The 17649-nt window shown below is 35.2% G+C and overlaps 6 protein-coding genes across 7 annotated transcripts; all 6 read right to left on the reverse strand.

Moving 5' to 3' along the window:
• Positions 1-93: 93 nt before the first annotated feature.
• LOC105211350 (mitogen-activated protein kinase p38a-like) lies at positions 94-2005 on the reverse strand. Of its 2 annotated transcripts, none has more exons than XM_011182733.3 (2): positions 1847-2005; positions 94-1784 (listed from the first exon to the last, which is right to left on the reverse strand). In XM_011182733.3, the coding sequence occupies exon 2, from the start codon at positions 1672-1674 to the stop codon at positions 586-588; it is 1089 nt and encodes a 362-aa protein (XP_011181035.1). In that variant the 5' UTR covers positions 1675-1784; positions 1847-2005; the 3' UTR covers positions 94-585. The 2 variants fall into 2 exon arrangements, with proteins under 2 accessions (XP_011181035.1, XP_054087085.1); XM_054231110.1 differs by having other exon boundaries at positions 1843-1984.
• On the reverse strand, positions 1779-4330 carry LOC128922408 (putative gustatory receptor 98a). Its single transcript, XM_054232732.1, has 4 exons — positions 3377-4330; positions 3236-3312; positions 3002-3160; positions 1779-1784 (listed from the first exon to the last, which is right to left on the reverse strand). The coding sequence occupies exons 1-4, from the start codon at positions 4239-4241 to the stop codon at positions 1779-1781; spliced, it is 1107 nt and encodes a 368-aa protein (XP_054088707.1). The 5' UTR covers positions 4242-4330.
• A 108-nt stretch (positions 4331-4438) lies between these two features.
• On the reverse strand, positions 4439-6101 carry LOC105211391 (putative gustatory receptor 98b). Its single transcript, XM_029039637.2, has 4 exons — positions 5164-6101; positions 5013-5089; positions 4781-4939; positions 4439-4711 (listed from the first exon to the last, which is right to left on the reverse strand). Exons 1-4 carry the CDS (start codon positions 6044-6046, stop codon positions 4613-4615), a joined length of 1218 nt encoding a protein of 405 aa, XP_028895470.2. The 5' UTR covers positions 6047-6101; the 3' UTR covers positions 4439-4612.
• A 558-nt stretch (positions 6102-6659) lies between these two features.
• Positions 6660-8372, reverse strand: LOC105211390 (putative gustatory receptor 98b). Its single transcript, XM_029039683.2, has 4 exons — positions 7490-8372; positions 7190-7266; positions 6943-7104; positions 6660-6880 (listed from the first exon to the last, which is right to left on the reverse strand). The coding sequence occupies exons 1-4, from the start codon at positions 8370-8372 to the stop codon at positions 6782-6784; spliced, it is 1221 nt and encodes a 406-aa protein (XP_028895516.1). The 3' UTR covers positions 6660-6781.
• Positions 8373-9590: 1218 nt separating this feature from the next.
• LOC114803891 (putative gustatory receptor 98b) lies at positions 9591-10511 on the reverse strand. Its single transcript, XM_054232805.1, has one exon. The coding sequence runs from the start codon at positions 10509-10511 to the stop codon at positions 9591-9593; it is 921 nt and encodes a 306-aa protein (XP_054088780.1).
• A 3501-nt stretch (positions 10512-14012) lies between these two features.
• LOC114803892 (putative gustatory receptor 98b) lies at positions 14013-16521 on the reverse strand. The gene is made up of 4 exons (XM_054226474.1): positions 14960-16521; positions 14641-14717; positions 14423-14581; positions 14013-14354 (listed from the first exon to the last, which is right to left on the reverse strand). Exons 1-4 carry the CDS (start codon positions 15840-15842, stop codon positions 14256-14258), a joined length of 1218 nt encoding a protein of 405 aa, XP_054082449.1. The 5' UTR covers positions 15843-16521; the 3' UTR covers positions 14013-14255.
• Positions 16522-17649: the final 1128 nt, after the last annotated feature.

Below are 17649 nucleotides of genomic sequence, written 5' to 3' on the forward strand. Positions count from 1 at the left end.
ATTGCGCGTATGAAAAAAGTTTATACGCTCACTTCTTTTGCTACAAAGGTAAGTGTTATTTCACATTCATAGAGAGAGGCAAGAAGGTTCGGCATATAACATTATCATCAAATGCTTTTATCAATTTTTATTTGCAATAAAGATATAATAAACACATATAAAAAAGTTGATATTACATTTTTCTTTAATAACAATCGTATCAATAAGTTAGTTTTCGTACAAATGGAAACAATATACAAACGTGTAGAAATAGAAACTTACATAAATGTATAAACAAATACTATAAAACAATATGAAAATTTTTGTACATTAAATAATACATAAATATATATTTAGTATAGATCTTTTGCTTTCAGGGTTTTAATAAGGCACTGATACTGAATTTATGTCTACCATTATAAACACAGAAACATTAACAATTGTAATTACAAACATTCACTTTTACAATAACAAGTAACATTATAAATATTTTAAAGCAATAATATAATTATCTTGAATAATATTGTTTTTCTTTTTTTTCAACAATATGTTTAGCATTTAATACCATTTGAGCATATGTACATACGAAAAACCGCAACTTTGCTTTTATGTTTTATTAACATTTTCTAAGATTTTTGTAAACGATTGTGGCCTTTTAAAATTTTTAACCTCATTAAAGACTAGTTCTTTCCATTTCTCTACTGGCAAATCCATGTCCTCAAAGCTTTGATCATATAATGGCGAAGTTTGTTCATCACTTGGTTCCGAATATTCACCCAGATAGGGATGCGCTAATGCTTGCTCTGCTGTAATACGTTTTTCTGAATCCAGCTCTAACATTTTCTCCAGCAAATCAATTGCTAGTGGATTAGCACCTTTAAATACTTCTTTAAAGTTGCGCCGTTTCATCGGTGGTAGCGATTTTATGTAATTACGCGCACTTTCTGATGAGATTTTCTGCATAAAGTCATCGGGTGGTGTACCTAATATTTCCATGATAAGATTTAATTGGTTTATATGATCAGTACCGGGGAATAAAGTTCGTCCAGTAAGTAATTCCGCCATAATACAACCAACGGACCAGATATCAACTGTTTGGTTGTAATGCATCCAATTTAACATAATTTCCGGGGCACGATACCATCTTGTGGCTACATAACCAGTCATTTCGCTTTCTGTTGGACGTGCCAATCCAAAGTCTAAAATACGTAATTCACAATCTTCATTTACGGCAATATTGGACGGCTTTAGATCGCGATGGATGATGCCTGCACTATGAATATACTTAAGACCACGAAGTATTTGATATACCAAAAACTGCACATGAACATCTGAAAGTCGCTGAGTTCTTATAATATTATTTAAATCAGCATCTAAAAATTGTGTTACTAAGTACACTTGTTCAAATGATTTCAGTGTTACATCTTTGTCATGAGGATGGAATATGTCCAGCAACCCTATGACATTATCGTGATCCATATGCTTTAATAAACGTATCTCGCGATAAGTACGCTTGGCATGCACAGCCGACTGAAAGGGACGGGTCAGTCGTTTAATAGCCACATACGTTTCTGTGCCCTCAACATGAGCTTTGATCACCTGCCCATAAGCACCAGACCCAACTGGTTGCGCTTTTTGATAAATTTCAGGTATCTCCCATTCGGTGCGGTTATAATCAAATTTATAAAACTTCATTGCTGCGTTATTGATTATCAAAATATTCTGTATAATTTAGTATTACACATAAATATTTACGTATAAACAAATGTATATGTGTTCCCAACAAGTTCGTACGTTGGTTAGTTCTAAGAATAAGCAATTGAGAACAATACAATACAATGATAAACATCAATATGAACATACTTACTGTATTAAAGTTAATATTACCGCTCCTATTCCACATAGGTGTACAAAAATTCTGTAGAAGTTATTAAATTCCGAAATGAGCCAGCTACTGATACGGATGACTTATAACAAGTGTACTTATGTTTGTAATCCTAATAACACATAGAGTTGCCGCAAACCGGAACACTTCAAATTCTAACTGAAATCGAATATTTTTTCTAAGGCATAACTCATATGTATGTACATAAAACAGTAATGTTAAAATCCAAGCATAACACCATTTTAATATCTCAATAAATTAGTGAGTTATTAGTTTGTATATTCTATTTATCTGTTACAGAAAAAACATACTTGGTAAGAATGGTTAAATTGAAGGAACAGCTGTTTGTGTATTTCCGTCTGTTTTAGCAGCATGTAATGCCAGATTAATATTTTAGTTTATTTTAAATGTACTGCAAAACCGAATACATTTTGAAGGAGTGGCAAGGTTTGTAAGAGTCTGTGCTTGTTATTTTTTAATTAAACTACTCCAATTCAATAATTCGTTTAATTTTGTGGTGTAATTGTTTGTCATTATCAAATTAAATATAGGTGTATGTAAGTAATTATTTATTACATTTATTATCATATTTTAAATCTGGCAATCACAGGTTGTCAAACTGGCAGGATACTCCATGTTAAAGCTTTTATTAACCGCCAATTTTAGTTGTTAGAAGCGTTTGGTGCGGAAATGCATTCAATTGTAAAAAAAGGTTTACTTGAAGTCAAAGTTTGTGGTATAATTAAAGAAATTCAAGTTTTTTTTCGCATTATCAACATACACTTCTCATGCAGTTAAATGTGTAATTTATTATCTTCGCATTATTATATTAGTGGGTAAGTTAACAAGTTTTATTTTCATTTGCGCAAAACACTGTATTGTTTAAATATATTCCATAATTTATTTTAAAAGAATTGGTCATCATTGCATTATTGTAGCAACACGCTATCATTTTAACATTAGACTGTGTATAGTTCGGTGTTATTCATACTGACATACGAAATTGTATCAATATTACAATGTACATACTGACGGTGAAAAAATACTGAAAAATAATCGTATTAATTTAGAACGTACATATAATAATTTAATATAATATTATTTATGCTTTCTGCTCTCAACAATAAATTTACTTACTTTGCCGAGTGTTCCAATGTTAATTGTTACAAAATTTCCGGCTACAAATGTAATAGCTTCCTGACATAGCTGCATTGTAATTCGGTGCATGCATCTCATTAATAGCAGATTCTGGCGATCTTTTAAACAAGTTCTTAAATACGAACGTATTTCTCTGTCCTTAAACGTGTATGAAAGTAAGTTTAAGAAGCCACACACTACTACTACTACTAAGCGATATTGTAACACACTCACCTTTCGTTCACAGACGGAGCAAAGGAAACACGCAGTCGTTAAAGTAGTTATTTGCATAATCCAAATAATTATTAAATCTATAGGTAAAAAATTAAATGAAAATATAATATCATGATTTGTACTGTTCTCTTGATTACTTACAATATTTAACTACTACCGACGTTCCTGTTTCTATATTTAGAACTGCCCAATATGCCAAAAGCGTTAAATCGATAAGCTGCTTTGCAAATAAACCCGGCAAACTCCACTCAAAGTAGTCCGTTAAGAGCTGCACATTCTCCCAAAGCAAAGCATGCAAGTCTTGCAGTGCCACAAATCCCAATAAACATTCACGCCGCTGCAAACCATTTTCAAATCGTGTCGCCTCCAACCGCTTACAATGTATCTTGGCTGCCTTACATACAGTGCAAATCATTACCATGAACACAATAATGAAACACATAAACTCGAATAATTTGACTTTTAACACTAACTCTGCGTGCAAAGTTAATAACAATTGGGACACTGATCCTGGTTCAAAAAGCATTTTAATCACCAGCGCTATCAACAAGCCGCAGTAGATTGTAAAATGAATCTGTAGCATGTGTACACAAAATTTTAACCTTGACAAATCGAAATGTATTGCGAATTTTTGTAACAACAACTTTTGCATTTGTGCAAATTTACTGAAAATTTCCGTGTACATATGCGCTTTGCAAGTACTCTCCAAATGTATGATGAGCTGCACCAGTATTAAAGTGCTAAAGCCGAGTCCATCGATAACCGACGAGAAGACGTCTTTAACATTGTAGATCGCCTCTTGTGCACTCTTTAAGTACTCGTTTATTAAGATGCCAGTTAGTGCAAACACTGCGAGCAAGTGTAGACTCAATATAAATCCCTTTCGACAGGACATGCCCGGTTGGCTGCTACAATGTTTTGTATACGGTGTTATACCCATTATAACCATTATACGCTTAAAGAGTTGCAGTGATACTTGAAATATCGGTCGTTCTAACTGTGGCATGTCGGTTAATGATTTGTAAGACACTATGGCACCAGTATCGTCGACGAGTAACGAATGTGCAATGTGCTTTTACCTTTATATTTGGAATTGATAATGCTTGTAATTACACACATACTAATCTTCTTTCAATATCAATTGAAACATCATGATACAATCAATGTTTTGTTAAATGCGTTTTTATTTCTTCATATGATGAACATACATACATACATGTGTGGTTATAAACTAATTGCAGCATACAAACATATGGATAACTGTCTCAACTAAGTTGCTTAGTGTGTGACTACTATTCAGTGCGTCATGGGTTCCAAATAATACTTACTAAATAAGGCTAAACATTTAAAAGCAACATTTAGCGATTCAATATGATATTATACAAAAGTAGTAATTATGCCGGATTTTCCTTCTGTTGCCGCTTGCAGTTTAAACTGTATCAGTATAACGACGTATGCTGTAATCGACAGGATTATCTGAAGAAAAAATTATAAATTCATACATAATTTCAAGCAATTTTATGTTCATTAAACTTATTAGCTTACCGTTCCGAAATTCTTCAAGTTTATCTCAAAGAAGCCACCGCAAGTGAACAGCATCTTTTGATGCAACAGTTGAAGCGAATACTCCTGTAAACGCATGCTCAGCTGTACATCGACTCCCACGGTTTTCAGTTTGTGTAGTAAAGTACCAAAGCGTTTGTACTATGTATAAGCAGCAAATATTAAAATTTTAGTTATATAAATAGTTTATTTAAAGGACGTAATTTCATTTTACCTCGTCAATGCAACATTGATTCAAGTAACAAGGTATAAACAGAGTAGCAATATTCGTAAAGGCGAACACAATGCGGTCTGAAGCATTAAATATTTTCATTTAATATGCAAATATATGGTGATAGAAGTATTCACAGTTATACTTAACGTACATAAACGTAAATGAAAATCCTCATATTCGAAATTCGTATAACCCCAAAGTATAGTTTGTATTATAGTAAAACCATGATAGAAGAACGCAATAGTCATGGGAATACAAAAATATCGCTCTACTTCACCCAATAATTGCCACACACGCGCCAATAGTTGTTGATTCCTCTGCAATTCTGCATATAAACGCAAACGCATGTCAACCCGATCACAAATGACCAGTTCTCGTCTTAAATGCGCCAGCTGCTGGTGTACCAAGTATAACAGCTCGTGTATCATTTGCACACTAACACAATATTCAACTCCTTTAATTTGCGATAATAAACTGAACAGCACAGTGATCCATCTGAAAATCGGCGCGAGTGTTATGTCGGAGAGTGCATGACATAGATGCGGTAGAAAGGTGCATAATATGAAAAACCAAATTCCAATACGTAGACAAAACCGCCAACGTATGGCGGATAATGAACACACAGCTGTGCAGTGTGCTCTTATATCCGACTCCAGTTGCACGACATTAACTAGTATGCGCCGAAGTTGTTGGTATCCGGTTAATGCTTGTGTATAGATCACTATTTGTACCATGACTTGCAATACGTTGATGCCAACAGTTAAGATACGAGTCATGTTGTCCAAAGAGTTTCTCCACACAAACGCACTGATCACGATATTCTTGGTATGCTCCACCCAAAAGCCAACACTCAATAGTAGCAATGTATATGCGACGAAAATAACACGAAATAGGTGGAACAAGCAATATCGATGGGATGACAGCGTACGTAATATGAAAATTGGTGGCATCACGACAGCGAATAAGGATAATATCCAAAAGTAAGGTGTAATAACGGTAAATAACGCGGATTCGGAAAATTTCACTGGTCGCATTTTGTATCAGACTCTAAAACTAAGTATATTCGTTATTTGAAAAAAATATTTTGTGAATTTGAAAGAGGAAATGTTAACACTTGCCAATTTAAAGTGTCACTAAAAACTCATTTCATCAGGCTCTTATTAACAAGCTTAAACTAAAACAACTAACATGTCGTTATTCGTTATCCTGTGATCTTAATGATAGTGATCTCTGTTGCACATATTTGCTATTTGAAAATTGCATTAAAAGTCACTTATACGCCACGTATTCCAATTTACTCACTTTATACAAACATATACATATATAGTTGTATGTTAATAAGAGAATTGGTTATTAAAAGTATATGCATATGATAGTTAAAAGATAAATCATACACTTATATACATATTTATATGTGCATGTATGTATAACTATAACATATTTTCATATTCTATCTACAATGGGTAATATCTCGACTTCATATTTCAGTTAGAAAGGTTTGTTAGAAAAATTTCTTTAAGTTGGTTTATTATAGTGTGGATATGAAGAGTTATTTGATAAACTAATATGATAAAATTAAAATTAATAACAAAACAAGAAAATTAATTGTAACTTTTTTGAACAAAATTTATTTATTTGTTTAACTTCGACAAATTTCCAGTTAATATTAATATGTAATATCTTCTACAAAGTTCAGTTAATATATTAACGATATTTGCAGTAGAAATCTGTCTGTTTTTGTTGTTTTTTTTTTATATTAATTTTTTTTATTACTCCATACCCACTTCAATTCTCGATTTCCTTCCCGTTTCGGCTTGTAATTTGAATTGTATGAGTATAACAATATAAGTGGCAATCGTCAGAATTATCTAAATTCATATACATATAAAAAATATATTATCAAAAAATTTAATTTATGCTTCGTAATTACCGTTCCAAAGTTCTTCAAATTTATATCAAAGAAGCCACCACAAGTGAATAACATCTTCTGATGCATCAATTGAAGCGAATACTCCTGCAAACGCATACTCAGCTGTTCATCAATACCACCAACGGTTTTTAATTTATGCAATATTGTGCCGAAGCGATTGTACTGTAAAGCGAAAGAAAAAGTATTTGAATAGATGTGGAGAGTACTTAAAATTGTATTGAAATATTTAAAAGGATTTGATCCTCACCTCATCAATGCAGCACTGACTCCGGTAGCAGGGTATAAACAATGAAATTATCATCATGACAATGTAGGCAATGCGACCTAATTAAAATAAATTTGAAATCATTTATAAATATGATTTTTATATATATAGACAAAATAGAGTCCAATGTGATCCCAATATTGATTATTGGCGAGAAAAATAAGCCTAAAACCAACAACGAAGAATTGATGAATTTCTATGAAAAATTGTACTTTTACTCATCTTTTGGCTATTATATGTAAACACAACTCATCCTTAGATAAACACTTGGAAGAAACTTACATGAGCGCAGATTAAAGTCATCATGCTCAAAATTAATATAGCCCCAATGTATGGTTTGTGTTATTATAAATCCATTATAAAAGAACAGCATGAACATTGGCAGGTAAAAATATCGTTCCACTTGATTCAGTAGATGCCAGACGCGTGAAAGAAGCTTTTGATTGGTTTGCAATTGTGCGAATAAACTCCAACGCAGCTCCAAACTTTCACAGTGCGCCAATTCACGTCTCAAATGCACCAACTGTTGCTGCACCAAATGCAAGAGCTCATGTATCAGTTGCACACTAACACAATACTCAACTCCTTTCATCTGAATTAGTACGGCGCAATACGCAGTAATGCCTTTAGCAAGTGGTGTTAGTGTAGTCGTTGCGAGTGCATAAGTCAGATGTGCCAGAAAAGCACATACTATCAATAACCAAAGGCCTATGCGTAGATGAAAACGCCAACGTATGGAACGCAATGAACACACGGCTGAGCAATGTTGTCGTATCTCCGCTTCTAGCTGCTTCACGCTACCGAGTATGCTCCGTAGTAGTTGATCTACCGTTAATGCTTGAGTATAGATCACTGCTTGCACTATGAGCTGTATGTTATTGATGCCAATACTTAAAATATATGTCATACTATCCATAGAGTTCTTCTGCACAAAAATACTGATTGTCGTATTGTTTAAGTGTTCGACCCAGAAGTTAATAGTGAATTGAAACAGTATATAGACTGCGAAAATAATCCGAAATAGGTGGAACAACCAAAGCCGTACGGAAGATGCCCTAGGCATTATCATAAACGGTGGCATCACAACAGCGAATAATGAAAATGTCCACAAATAGGGCGTAATAACGGAAATTAACGCGGTTTCGGCAAATTTTGCTGATCGCATAATATAATTGTATGGACTTGGAGTTACGCGCACTCAATAAAAACTGTAGCATTTTGCTTTTAGCATGTTATATAACATGCATTGCTAACCAAAGGAAATGCGCATTAATGTAGAATTTTATTTGTGACAAGGCTATTTTATATAGCCATATCTTCAGATGCATCATACGTACATGTCTGCATGTCTATCTAAGAATTAATTAGCAAATGTATAAGTAATTAATCTGATGGCAGATGTACGGGTACAGGCACGGAATATTTTTATACTCTCGCAACATCTGGGACGAGTATAATAGTTTTATTAAACTAACGGTTGTTTGTAAGTCCTAAAACTAAACGGGTTAGATACATATAGGATTATATATAACGAAGTCATCAGGATGCGAGACGAATTGAAATCCGAATGTCTGTATGTCCGTCCGCCTGTCTGTCGGTGGCTGATTTTTACCGAAAATATTTGTAAATCTTTTATTTATTCTATAGAATAATGGATAAATCTTTTCCCAATAATATAGCTCCTCAGTGTCAAAGATTGGTAAAATTGGTACTCCCCCTATATTGCGAGGGTATAAAATGCTCGATAACCCAAACAAACTCGAGCCACATTCAAAATCAGTGACCTCGAATAACGAGTTTCATAAGATTCCTATGAAAATTAAAAAAAAACGTTCGCCATATTCCATCAGCCATTTTGAATTTTTAAAACCGACACCGGATTCGTAATCCATGCCCCCGAAAACCCGAGTAGTGAGTCCGCCACATTGGTTTTCTGGGTTTATGTCAAAACACTGATCTGATGGGGTTAAATGGACCTCGGATTCGGATTTAGCGGCCTCAAAAACATAAGGTACATGTAGTAAGACCTCTAGGTCAGAATAAAAAAAAAAAATTTTATGTGGCTGTGTTATTTTGGTAGCCTCACTTTTTCGCAAAATGGGTATGGACTGAAAAATTGTATTTATAGATTTATTTTACTATGTTCAAAGTAGTTGATGAAAATAATTCTACGTGAAATTTAAAAAAAAGACTGGCTAAAATATTGTCGAAAGACTATTAGGTTTTCGGGACCCTTTGGATGACTTTCGCCGGGCAACATGAGTAATTTTTTAAATTAAATCTATCTATCTATCTATGCATTCTTTTGAAATGTCACGGCGAAACACAACACAAGGACCTTTACCTATATAGGTAAATTGGTACTATAATGTAGCAATCACTTTTATACATGAGTGGAATCACGAGAAAACTTACATAAACGCAGCTTCAAATCATCGAGTTCCAAATTAATATAGCCCCAATGTATGGTTTGCGTCATTAAGAATCCATTACAAAAGAATAGCATAAGCACTGGAAGGTAAAAATATCGTTCCACTTGATTCAGTAGATGCCAGACGCGTGACAGAAGTGCTTGGTTTGTTTGCAATTGGACGAATAAGTCCCAACGCAGCTCCAATCTTTCACAGCGCTCCAATTTCCAGCTCAAATGCGTCAACTGTTGCTGCACCAAGTGTAAGAGCTCGTGTATCAGTTGCACACTAACACAATACTCAACTCCTTTCATTTGAGTCAATGTATAGCCAAATATCGAGACCACTTGATGCAGAGCTGTGTATTTTCCAGGTGATAGTTCATAATATAGGTACATAATGAAAGTGCAAAGCAGTAGTAACCATAATCCTATATGCAAGAAAAAACGCCAACGAATGGCACACAGCGAACACACGGCTGAAGCGTGTTCACGTATATCCGATTCCAATTGCACTACATTAATGAGTATGCGCCGAAGTTGTTGATGGCCCATTAATGCCTGAGCATGTATCACTGTTTGCACTATGAGCTGTACGATAATGATGCCAATGGTTAGTATATAAGTTTTGCTATCCAACGAGTTTCTCCTCACATAGTTATTGAGGAAGTTTTTGTTTAAATACGCGATCCAAAAGCCAGTAAAGGTCCAATGTAATAGTGCGTATATTGTGAAAACAATTCGTATTAGAAATAATAGCCATTGACGATTGGTTGGTTGGATTGTGCGGAGTATGTAATTCGGTGGTAACACGATTCCAAATAAAGTCAATGTCCAGAAGTAGGGTCGCGTGGCGCTTATTAATATAGAGTCGGAAAATATCACGGTACGCATGTTGTCCATTTACACACACTCCACTGCTACTACTAACGCTAAATAAAGACTACAAGCCATATTAGAGGATATAAAGTGAAGTCATCAAATAAATTGAAATAGAAACGTAAATGAAACTCATCACAATACTTTACAAGAAATATAAAGTAGACAAGTAAGGCAGTGCTATATTCAACTGCAATCGATGATTGCATTTTTCGCAAAAAAATTCGTGTACATTTTTCCGGGATTCTATAAAATTTTATAATAAAATCTATACTAATATTATATAGCTGAAGAGTTTGTTTGTTTTTTTGTTTGAACGCGCTAATCTCCGAAACTACTGGTTCGAATTGAATAACTCTTTTTGTGTTGGATAGTCAATTTATCGAGGAAGGCTATAGGCTATATAGCATCACAGTGGTAAATATGTAAAAAACGGGGGAAATTATTTATCTTTGAGGGCTTCCGTTCCTTGCGCTGCGAAAGCGGTTCAAGATACACAAAAGTTATGTATGAAAGAATTATTTCTCTTTTAATGATCTAAAAAAGAGTCCGTGAGTACCGTTTTTGTGATAATTAATTTAGTCGAAATTATTTGTTAGAGTTGTATTAAAATAATAATATTAATCTTTATCCAAATAAATGTGTTGTTGGTTAAGAGTATTTAATTCTGAATAAAATTGTCTTTGACGACACTTAATTTCAACGAACAACTTGCCGCCACAAGTATGATGACTTAATCTATACGACTTAAAGTCAACTTCCTGGAGATTTGGGTTCATACACATCGATCGATCATATTAAAAATGAAGACGAAGCTGTGAATTATCCTGTGAAATTTCTTTGTCATTTACTATGCTTTGCAATCTTCAAGCAGAATGCTTGATTCCACGAATTTCTTTGAGTTCCAACGATTTGCCATTTCAGTTCAAACGTATTCAGTTTCCAATGAGACTTGCATTTGGGATGACAATCAACAGTTCTCAAAGACAGTCGCTGGAGGTGTGTGGCATAAATTTCATTCACGAGTTGAAAAAATCATCTTCTCTGTACATTTACGCACCGGAACAGAAAACAGAAAATTTTGTTATGCGTTACATTGAAAAAAAAAATTTAGAAAATTCGCAAATAAATGTTTTCCAATTCAACTTTGTTTTCAAAACAAATAATTTCACGCAGTGCAACGACTGCGGAGTCAGCTAGTATGCTATATACGAATACAATATTTGTTATTTGTTGAAATCAATACATTTTTGTTTTATTTTTATTTTATACTCTTCATTTTATAAAATTACGAATTTCCATGGTGCCGAACCCCATAATGATATTCGAAATAATATCGCAGAATGAACCCATTTTATCAATTTGGGTCGAAGCAGACCATCGTCTTAACTTCTCAATATATATCGAATATACCGTTTCGTATGTGATTGGCGTTGCAACCGTTTAGCCGGTTATAGCCGAATCGACGATAGTGCGCCACCTGTCTCTCTCCTTCGCAGTTCGGCGCCAGTTGGAGATCCCAAGTGTAACCAGGTCGCTCTCCACCTGGTCCCTCCAACGGAGTGGAGGCCTTCCCCTTCCTCGGCTTCCTCCGGCGGGTACTGCATCGAACACTTTCAGGGCTGGAGTGTTTTCGTCCATTCGGACAACATGACCTAGCCAGCGTAGCCGCTGTCTTTTTATGCGCTGAACTATGTCAATGTCGTCGTATAACTCGTACAGCTCATCGTTCCATCGTCTGCGGTATTCGCCGTTGCCAATGTTCTGAGGACCATAAATCTTGCGCAAAATTTTCCTCTCGAAAACTCCTAGTGTCGTCTCATCTGATGTTGACATCGTCCAAGCTTCTGCACCGTAAAGCAGGACGGGAATGATAAGCGACTTGTAGAGCTTGATTTTGGTTCGTCGAGAGAGGACTTACTGTTCAATTGCCTACTCAGTCCAAAGTAGCACCTGTTGGCAAGAGTTATTCTGCGCTGGATTTCGAGGCTGACATTGTTCGTGTTGTTGATGCTGGTTCCCAGGTATACGAAATTATCTACGACCTCGAAGTTATGACTGTCAACAGTGACGTGGGAGCCAAGACGCGAATGCGCCGACTGTTTGTTTGATGACAGGAGATATTTCGTCTTGTCCTCATTCACCTCCAGACCCATTCGCTTCGCTTCCTTATCCATGCGGGAAAAAGCAGAACAAACGGCGCGGTTGTTGTTCTTTTCTCGGGTCTTTTCCAAGATTTGGCGCATGGTGAATATCTGGTCAGTTGTCGATTTTCCAGGTCTAAAGCCACACTGATAAGGTCCAATCAGTTTGTTGACGGTGGGCTTTAGTCTTTCACACAATACGCTCGATAGAACCTTGTATGCGATATTTAGGAGGCTGATCCCACGGTAATTGGCGCAGATTGTGGGATCTCCCTTTTTATGGATTGGGCAGAGCACACTGAGATTCCAATCGTCAGGCATGCTTTCTTCCGACCATATTCTGCAAAGAAGCTGATGCGTGCACCTTATCAGTTCTTCGCCGCCGTATTTGAATAGTTCTGCCGGTAATCTATCGGCCCCCGCTGCTTTGTTGTTCTTCAAGCGGGTAATTGCTATTCGAATTTCTTCATGGTCGGGTAATGGAACATCTGTTCCATCGTCATCGATTGGGGGATCGGGTTCGCCATCTCCTGGTGTTGTACTCTCACTGCCAGTCAGCAGGTCGGAGAAGTGTTCCCTCCATAATCCCAGTATGCCCTGGACATCGGTTACCAGATTACCACCTTGGTCTCTACATGAGGATGCTCCGGTCTTGAAACCTTCGTTAAGTCGCTTCATTTTTTCATAAAATTTTCGAGCATTCCCTCTGTCTGCCAGCTTCTCAAGCTCTTCGTACTCACGCATTTCGGCCTCTTTCTTTTTTTGTCTGCAAATGCGTCTCGCTTCCCTCTACAGCTCTCGGTATCTATCCCATCCCGCACGTGTTGTGGTCGTTTGCAATGTTGCGAGGTAGGCAGTCTGTTTTCTCTCCGCTGCGAGACGGCACTCCTCATCGTACCAGCTTGTTTTTTGTCGTTGCCGAAAACCAATTGTTTCGGCTGCAGCGGTACGCAGTGAGTTTGAGATGCCGTTCCACAGTTCCCTTATACCGAGATGCTGATGAGTGCTCTCAGAGAGCAGGAGTGCAAGTCGAGTAGAGTATTTCGTGGCTGTCTGTTGCGATTGCAGCTTTTCGACGTCGAACCTTCCTTGTGTTTGTTGACGGGCATTCTTTGCTGCACAGAGGCGGGTGCGTATCTTCGCTGCGACCAGATAATGGTCCGAGTCTATATTTGGTCCTCGGAGCGTACGCACGTCTAAAACACAGGAGACATGTCTTCCGTCTATCACAACGTGATCGATTTGGTTCCGCGTGTTTCGATCAGGAGACAGCCAAGTATATAAAGTACTGTCCCTAAAAACAAGCCTTAGGTGCCACAAAACTAGTATACTTTAAGCTACACGTTGTTAGGGTATAAAAATGTACTGTTAATTAATTACATCTGTTTCAAGTTGATAATTTGAATCAATAGTGTTTAAAATTAATTTTTAAGCAGAGAGCTAAAGATGTGAGTCCTGATAAATAAAAAAAATTGTTGATGATGATAAATTTTAAAATCGATTTTTTTGTTACACTTTTATTATTCCATATTAGTACTTTTAACATATCATATACATACATACAAACGTATACATAAACAGATAATAAGAATATTTATTAATTGATTTGTACATATTATTCAAAACGAATTCCAATATTTGATTTCTTCTCAGTTTCTGCTTGTAATTTGAATTGGATAAGTATAACAATATATGTGGTAATTGTTAGGCTTATCTAAAGAATTGGAAAAGGAGAAATGTGTTTAATTAAAATTCACTTCTCGTTTGTACTTATTTCCTCACCGCTCCAAAATTCTTCAAGTTTATTTCAAAGAAGCCACCGCAGGTGAATAGCGTCTTTTGATGCATCAATTGAAGCGAATACTCCTGTAAACGCATATTAAGCTGCTCATCGATACCCAGAGTCTTCAATTTGTGCAATATTGTGCCGAATCGGTTATACTGCAGAAATTATTTAATTATTATAGAATTTAACAAATATATAATGTACATTTATATACCTCATCAATACAGCACTGACTCAAATAGCAGGGTATAAGCAATGCTAGAATTATCATGGCGGTGTAGGCTATGCGATCTAATTTTGTATAAAAAAATATTTTAATTAATATTTAGTAATTACAATTTTTCATATATAAAAGAAACAAATCATTTAGATTCTTGAGAAATTAGTCGAATCAGAACGCTGGACATGCCTAGACAAAACATGTACCGAGTTTAAAAAGACTTTACAACTACACATAACTATAGAAACTTAGCGCAACATAGATTTAATTAAGCTGTGCTTCTAGTTTAACTAACGATAGTAACAACACTTACATAAACGCACGTTGAATTCATCCCGCTCGAATCGGATGTAAGCCCAGTGTATAGCTTGTATTATAGCAAAACCATTGACGAAGAAGAGCATAAGCATTGGAATGCAAAAATACCGTTCGACTTGGTTAAGTAGATTCCAAATACGCGCCAAAAGTTTCTGATTCGTTTGCAAGTCATCGTATAAGCTCCAACGCAACTCCACCCTTTCACAACGCAGCAGTTCTCGTCTCAAATGCACCAACTGTTGTTGCAACAAATATAACAGCTCCTGTATCAGTTGCACACTAACACAATACTCAACACCTTTCAAATGAATTAATGTGCTGAAAAATACAATAATTCCACGCTTAATCGGGTGAAGTGACGTGGTATAGAGCACATAGCTTAGATAGGGCACAAAAGTGGAGACGATCATGAGCCAAACGCCAACACGAAGAGCTAAACGCCAGCGAAAAGTTGCCAATGAACCATCGATCGTTAGGTGTTTTCGTATATCCGTTTCTAACTGTACAATGTCATGCACTGCTTCGCGTAGTAAACGGTGCTTAGTTATCGTTTGCACATATATCGCCATTTGCACTATTAGCTGTACGACATTAATGCCAATACTCAAAACACAAGTCATAATGTCCAAAGAGTTGCGCAACAAAAAACTTCGTAGCATTTTAGTGTAGATATAGGTGACCCAAAAACTGATGATCAATTGCACCAGCATATATAGCACGAAAACTGTGCGAATCACATAGAACAACCAATGGCGATGCGGTGGAATCGTGCGTAGTATGTAATATGGTGGCAACACAACAGCAAACAAGGACAATACCCATAAGTAAGGCGTCATAACGGCAATTAATGTTGATTCGGGCAATTTCACTCCACGCATTTTTTTAAATTGTTCACAAAGTGTACTAAAAATGCATTTTATTAAAAACACTTCGACTTTCAAAAACACTAAATATTAAATATCGCTTATACTGACCTTGACAAAGATCTCTTGCTCTGATAAATGTTAATTATATACTACTTTGTGTGTAAAGCTCACTTGGTTCTTTCCAATTTTCTGCTTACTCTTTATGAAAATTCCACTTAAGGATATCGAAAATTATTAAAGCAATGTAATGACCACTCGTTATTCTTTTTTAGTTGATATCGTCTATCGAAATGCGCTATGGCCTCTGAAATAGTCGAAGAGAGTTGCTACTGTCCATCTGATATTTTAAAATTGCATTAAATATTACTCATACGACGCGTGTGCCAATTTGTTATCTCCTCACATACATAAATACGTGTTACATGCGTATGTACATATGTAACTGAATAATTAAATGAGTTTTGCAAACGACCAATTAATCCGATGTCCCATTGTAAATATTCCATTTTTATAGTTCTCAGGCATTTTAGAATATATGTAGTAGTCGCTGAAGTGTTAGTTGATTTTGTAAAAGCTGCTTTGGCGTGTCAAAAAAAAAAGCTCTTGCCGTGAACAGGATAACTCATTATTGGTTCATCTAAAATCTAAAAACTAAAAATATTCCTATAGTACATAGATAAATGTTGTTAATAAACGAAGGAATTTTCATATATGTGACCTGGTCTACGAAAAGGGAGCTAACGTGCGAAAACTAGTTTTCTTTTTGGATTCTATCACGTGAAAAAGCATCACATCTTCCATCCGAATCAACTAAAAAGTGAAAATTGATTTTTTGACACCTAAGCCCCCTTTGCGTAGACCAGGTCACATATGAATATTATTGGTGCGGTTTACAGAGACTTGAAAAATGCATTCATTAATTAGTAAAAACATAAATAAAAAAGACAACACTTCTTGCTTTTATATGAAAATGTTTATTTATAGAATTTTTGTTTTTGTTTTAGCTAAATACAATTATTGTTGATTGTAAAGTAGCGGCTTTATATTAATTTGTATGTATGTATAAATTAGGGGCGTACTTATTAAATTTAATTTGTATTATCTATATATACATATATACGTATATATATATAAGTTACATAATAATTGACATAATAACTATGGATACATATAAACTACTAATGCTGGGCCGAATTATTTAACGAAACAATGATCATATTTCGTGCTTACCGGTGAATGCAATAACAAAAATCAAAAAAATTATTTTTCATTATTTTTTTTTTTGTAATTTAATTTATCAACTGACATAGGGGATATAAATTTACGTGAGAATTCATGATATACAAATTAAAGTATAGTACTAAATAAGTACACCCCTAGTACATAGCAAAATTCTCATAAACTAATTAGTTTTGAAATTCCAAAAGTATAAGCAACGAACGTTGAATATAACAGTTTTTAATGTTAATACTATGTCTGTTAGGCCACAAGAGCTCTGTACACAGCTTTACATGCCTTCGTACATATACATACATACATACCATGTGTAATAACAATATTTACTGTATTATTTACATACATACATACACATTTCATATTTTTAAACTATACATATATGTATATTTTAACTAACTGTTAGGCAATAAGTTTAAGTATACTGGAGTATCTTATTAAACAGACGTCACAAGTTTTCACAAAAAATATATATTTATGTATTTATATTAACCACTTTATTAATACCCATTTTAATTTCTAATGAAATGTAATAAGTTTGCACTGGTAGATGGAAGTTTCATTGAATTGTACTTCTAAGTAGGTT

Source organism: Zeugodacus cucurbitae, chromosome 2, assembly GCF_028554725.1.
Source record: "Zeugodacus cucurbitae isolate PBARC_wt_2022May chromosome 2, idZeuCucr1.2, whole genome shotgun sequence".
Lineage (NCBI taxonomy): Eukaryota > Metazoa > Arthropoda > Insecta > Diptera > Tephritidae > Zeugodacus > Zeugodacus cucurbitae.

Coding starts and splice junctions, on each gene's coding strand:
- LOC114803892 (XM_054226474.1), bottom strand. CDS start 15,842: ATGCGTGGAGTGAAATTGCCCGAATCAACATTAATTGCCGTTATGACG. Junction 14,718..14,959: donor TGAATTCAACGTGCGTTTAT/GTAAGTGTTGTT, acceptor ATACAAAATTAG/ATCGCATAGCCTACACCGCC. Junction 14,582..14,640: donor GTCAGTGCTGTATTGATGAG/GTATATAAATGT, acceptor TAATTTCTGCAG/TATAACCGATTCGGCACAAT.
- LOC105211390 (XM_029039683.2), bottom strand. CDS start 8,372: ATGCGATCAGCAAAATTTGCCGAAACCGCGTTAATTTCCGTTATTACG. Junction 7,105..7,189: donor GTCAGTGCTGCATTGATGAG/GTGAGGATCAAA, acceptor TTCGCTTTACAG/TACAATCGCTTCGGCACAAT. Junction 6,881..6,942: donor ATTTGAAGAACTTTGGAACG/GTAATTACGAAG, acceptor ATATGAATTTAG/ATAATTCTGACGATTGCCAC.
- LOC128922408 (XM_054232732.1), bottom strand. CDS start 4,241: ATGCCACAGTTAGAACGACCGATATTTCAAGTATCACTGCAACTCTTT. Junction 3,313..3,376: donor GTCGGTAGTAGTTAAATATT/GTAAGTAATCAA, acceptor TTTTACCTATAG/ATTTAATAATTATTTGGATT. Junction 3,161..3,235: donor GCTCCGTCTGTGAACGAAAG/GTGAGTGTGTTA, acceptor TACACGTTTAAG/GACAGAGAAATACGTTCGTA.
- LOC105211391 (XM_029039637.2), bottom strand. CDS start 6,046: ATGCGACCAGTGAAATTTTCCGAATCCGCGTTATTTACCGTTATTACA. Junction 4,940..5,012: donor ATCAATGTTGCATTGACGAG/GTAAAATGAAAT, acceptor GCTTATACATAG/TACAAACGCTTTGGTACTTT. Junction 4,712..4,780: donor ACTTGAAGAATTTCGGAACG/GTAAGCTAATAA, acceptor TTTTTTCTTCAG/ATAATCCTGTCGATTACAGC.
- LOC114803891 (XM_054232805.1), bottom strand. CDS start 10,511: ATGCGTACCGTGATATTTTCCGACTCTATATTAATAAGCGCCACGCGA.
- LOC105211350 (XM_011182733.3), bottom strand. CDS start 1,674: ATGAAGTTTTATAAATTTGATTATAACCGCACCGAATGGGAGATACCT.